The 2,929-nt window shown below is 38.3% G+C and overlaps 1 protein-coding gene across 1 annotated transcript; it reads left to right on the top strand.

The window, feature by feature from the left end:
* Positions 1 to 1,111: 1,111 nt before the first annotated feature.
* Positions 1,112 to 2,394, top strand: LOC109162257 (protein FAR1-RELATED SEQUENCE 5-like). The gene is made up of 2 exons (XM_019310976.1): positions 1,112 to 2,107; positions 2,224 to 2,394. The coding sequence occupies exons 1-2, from the start codon at positions 1,112 to 1,114 to the stop codon at positions 2,392 to 2,394; spliced, it is 1,167 nt and encodes a 388-aa protein (XP_019166521.1).
* Positions 2,395 to 2,929: the final 535 nt, after the last annotated feature.

Genomic DNA, 2,929 nt, shown 5'->3' with positions numbered 1-2,929 from the left:
TAGAGACTAGTGGTCAGGGTGCCAGTGAACACTGTTTGACTGATGTTGAGGCGGAAGACAATGCATGTGTTTTGGAAACGTCTCCTGGGTTGACTGAGTATTGGCGTCCAGTTTGCACTGATAGTTTGAAGCCTATGGTGGGGCAAACGTTTGATTCATTGGATTGTGCTATTGTTTTTTATAAACAGTATGCTGGGTATGTTGGTTTTGATTGTAGAAAGGGTACAATTCGGAGGAGGAGGGATGGTGTTGTTGTGGAGAGACAGGTATTTTGTAGCCGAGAGGGGTTTAAACAGAGTATTTATAGTACTCAATCTACGTGTGTTGGTGATGGTAAGCCTATTGTTGTGAAGAGACGGAGGGTGACAAATAGGGTTGGCTGCAAGGCTAGAGTGGTGTTTAAGCGTAAGTCTAATGGACTGTTTGTTGTGCATTTTTTGGAGGAACGACACACTCATGTGATGTGTTCAATTATTGCTAAGCAGTTTTTAAAGGTGAATCGTAGTCTTGATACTGGCCATCAAATGTTCATTGCAAGTTGTGTTCGGGCAAATATTGGGTATGTTCGATCATATAAGCTGTTTAAGGAGATTGTTGGTGAGTATTCCAATGTTGGGGCTACTGGGGTGGATTTTAAGAATTTCAAGCGTGATTTGATGGCATACATATTGAATGGTGATGCTCAACTATTCATAGATACGCTTTTTAAAAGGCGTGAATTGTGTGAGGCTTTCGAGTTTGAATATGACGTTGATGATGTTGATCAGCTTACAAGGGTTTTTTGGGCAGATGCAGTATCAAGGAAGAACTTTGCATTGTTTGGTGATGTTGTTTTATTCGATGCTACATACCGATCTAACAGGTTAGTAATTTATAGTTATTGTGTATTATGTATAATATATTGGTGCATATTTTGATTTCAAATAGTGTGTTTTGTTATATTTAGTATATTCAGTAGTTATTGGGTTGTGCATTATGTAGGTATAATTTGGTGTTTGTCCCATTTACTGGAATTGATAACCATAAGAGATCCATCACATTTGGTGCTGGTTTACTTACGAGGGAAGACGTAGACTCATATGTTTGGCTTTTGGAGAGATTTAAGAAAACCATGCGTCATGAACCTATTTGTGTCGTTACTGACCAAGATCCAGCTATCAAGATTGCAGTTGCTCGTGTGTTTGGTACATCAAAACATAGATTCTGCATGTGGCATATAATGTGCAAGGTTGGCGAGAAGGTTGGACCGGTTTTAGCTAAGGACGAGGTGTTTAGGAGGAAGTTGAATGGCATTGTTTGGAACAAATTTATAGATTCCAAAACTTTTGAGGATTTATGGAGTCGTATTATAGAGGAATATGGTTTGGGTGATAATGGTTGGTTTCGTTACTTGTTTGAGTCTCGTACATTTTGGGCATCTCCATACTTTCATGATGAGTTTATGTCGGGATTTGTTAGGACAACATCTCGATCAGAGTCTCAAAATAGTTTTTTTGGCAGTTTCTCCAATGGTCATTCCAGTTTGGTTGAGTTTTTGGTGCATTTTGATAGTGCTATTAGTGCACAACGACATGCCCAAGCAAAATTGACTGCTGACTCTGAATCATGCTTTCCTGTTTTGAAGACTCCATTGGCGCTGGAGAAACATGCAATGGATGTCTATACCATTTCTGTATTTTATGATGTGCAAGTAGAGATTTGTGAAGGTTGTTTTTCTTGTCGAGTGGTGTCTTTGTGTGAGTGCGAGGGTAAGGTGTGCTATGGGATAAAAGATGGTGACAAGAAGGCATGGTCTGTGGAGTTTTTGTTGGCTGACTGTAGTGCTATATGTTCATGCAAGATGTTTGAGCGGATGGGGTTGGTGTGTAGGCATATTTTTTTTGTGTTTAAAGATCATGGACTTGAGAGAATTCCTTCTATGTATTTGGTGTCTCGGTGGACAAAAGGTGCTAGTTTGAAGCCAATATTTGATATTGATGATACGGTTGTTGACCAATCGGCTAAAGTGGACAATGTTAGGGTGCTTACTAATCTAATGTGGTCTGAAATTTATGCTTGCGTGGGATTGGCTGATGGTAATGTAGAACGGTTGGAAAAACTAAGACGTGTTATTTGTGAGCAAAGGGAGTTTTTTTTATCAAAGATGGGTGTGAGGATAACAATGGGGTAGCTGGTAGCAGCAAAGAAAGTGTGATTAAATCATTTTGTGGTGATGTGTCTCAGGGGTCAACAGTGGAGGTGCGTGATCCAATTAAAGCTAAGAACAAGGGCGGCGGGAAGCGGATGAAGAGTGCAAGGGAGAAAGCTGTGAATAAGTGCGTAAAGCAATCAAGGAAATGCCATACTTGTGATGAATATGGCCATAATAGTAGGACGTGCCCATTAAATGGCTAGAGTTTTGTGTTGTTTTCTTAGTTGGTTTGTATTGTGGAATTTGATGTTTTTACAGTTGTGTAGACATTTTATAACACAAAGAATTCGGATTTTGTAGACATTGTGGAATTGTGCATTTTACAATACATAACGGTGCGTTTTGACACACAATTTGGTGTATTTTATAGTGTATTCTGAATTACATGTGTGATTGTGGTGTGTTTTATATGTGTGATTGGTGTATTTAAAGGTATGCAGATGATTCATAACACAGAATCAGATTTTTTGAAGTGTGGTTGGTATTGTGCATTTTATAATAGACAGTGGTGCGTTTTCAGTCATATAGTGGTGCATATTTATATATATTCAACCATGTATTATGGTTTTGAATGTAGTGTATATTACAGTCAGAATAGTGTATACTGAATCATGTAAATTGATTATAATAAATATCAATGGTGTGTGTTTACTTGTGTGGTTGGTGTATTTTACAGGTATGTAGACGTTTTATAACACAGAAATATTTGTGCATGTTAGAATATATCATGGTGCGTTT

The sequence above is a fragment of the Ipomoea nil genome, unplaced genomic scaffold (assembly GCF_001879475.1).
Source record: "Ipomoea nil cultivar Tokyo-kokei standard unplaced genomic scaffold, Asagao_1.1 scaffold2928, whole genome shotgun sequence".
NCBI lineage: Eukaryota > Viridiplantae > Streptophyta > Magnoliopsida > Solanales > Convolvulaceae > Ipomoea > Ipomoea nil.
This window is presented reverse-complemented; position numbering and strand designations above follow the sequence as displayed.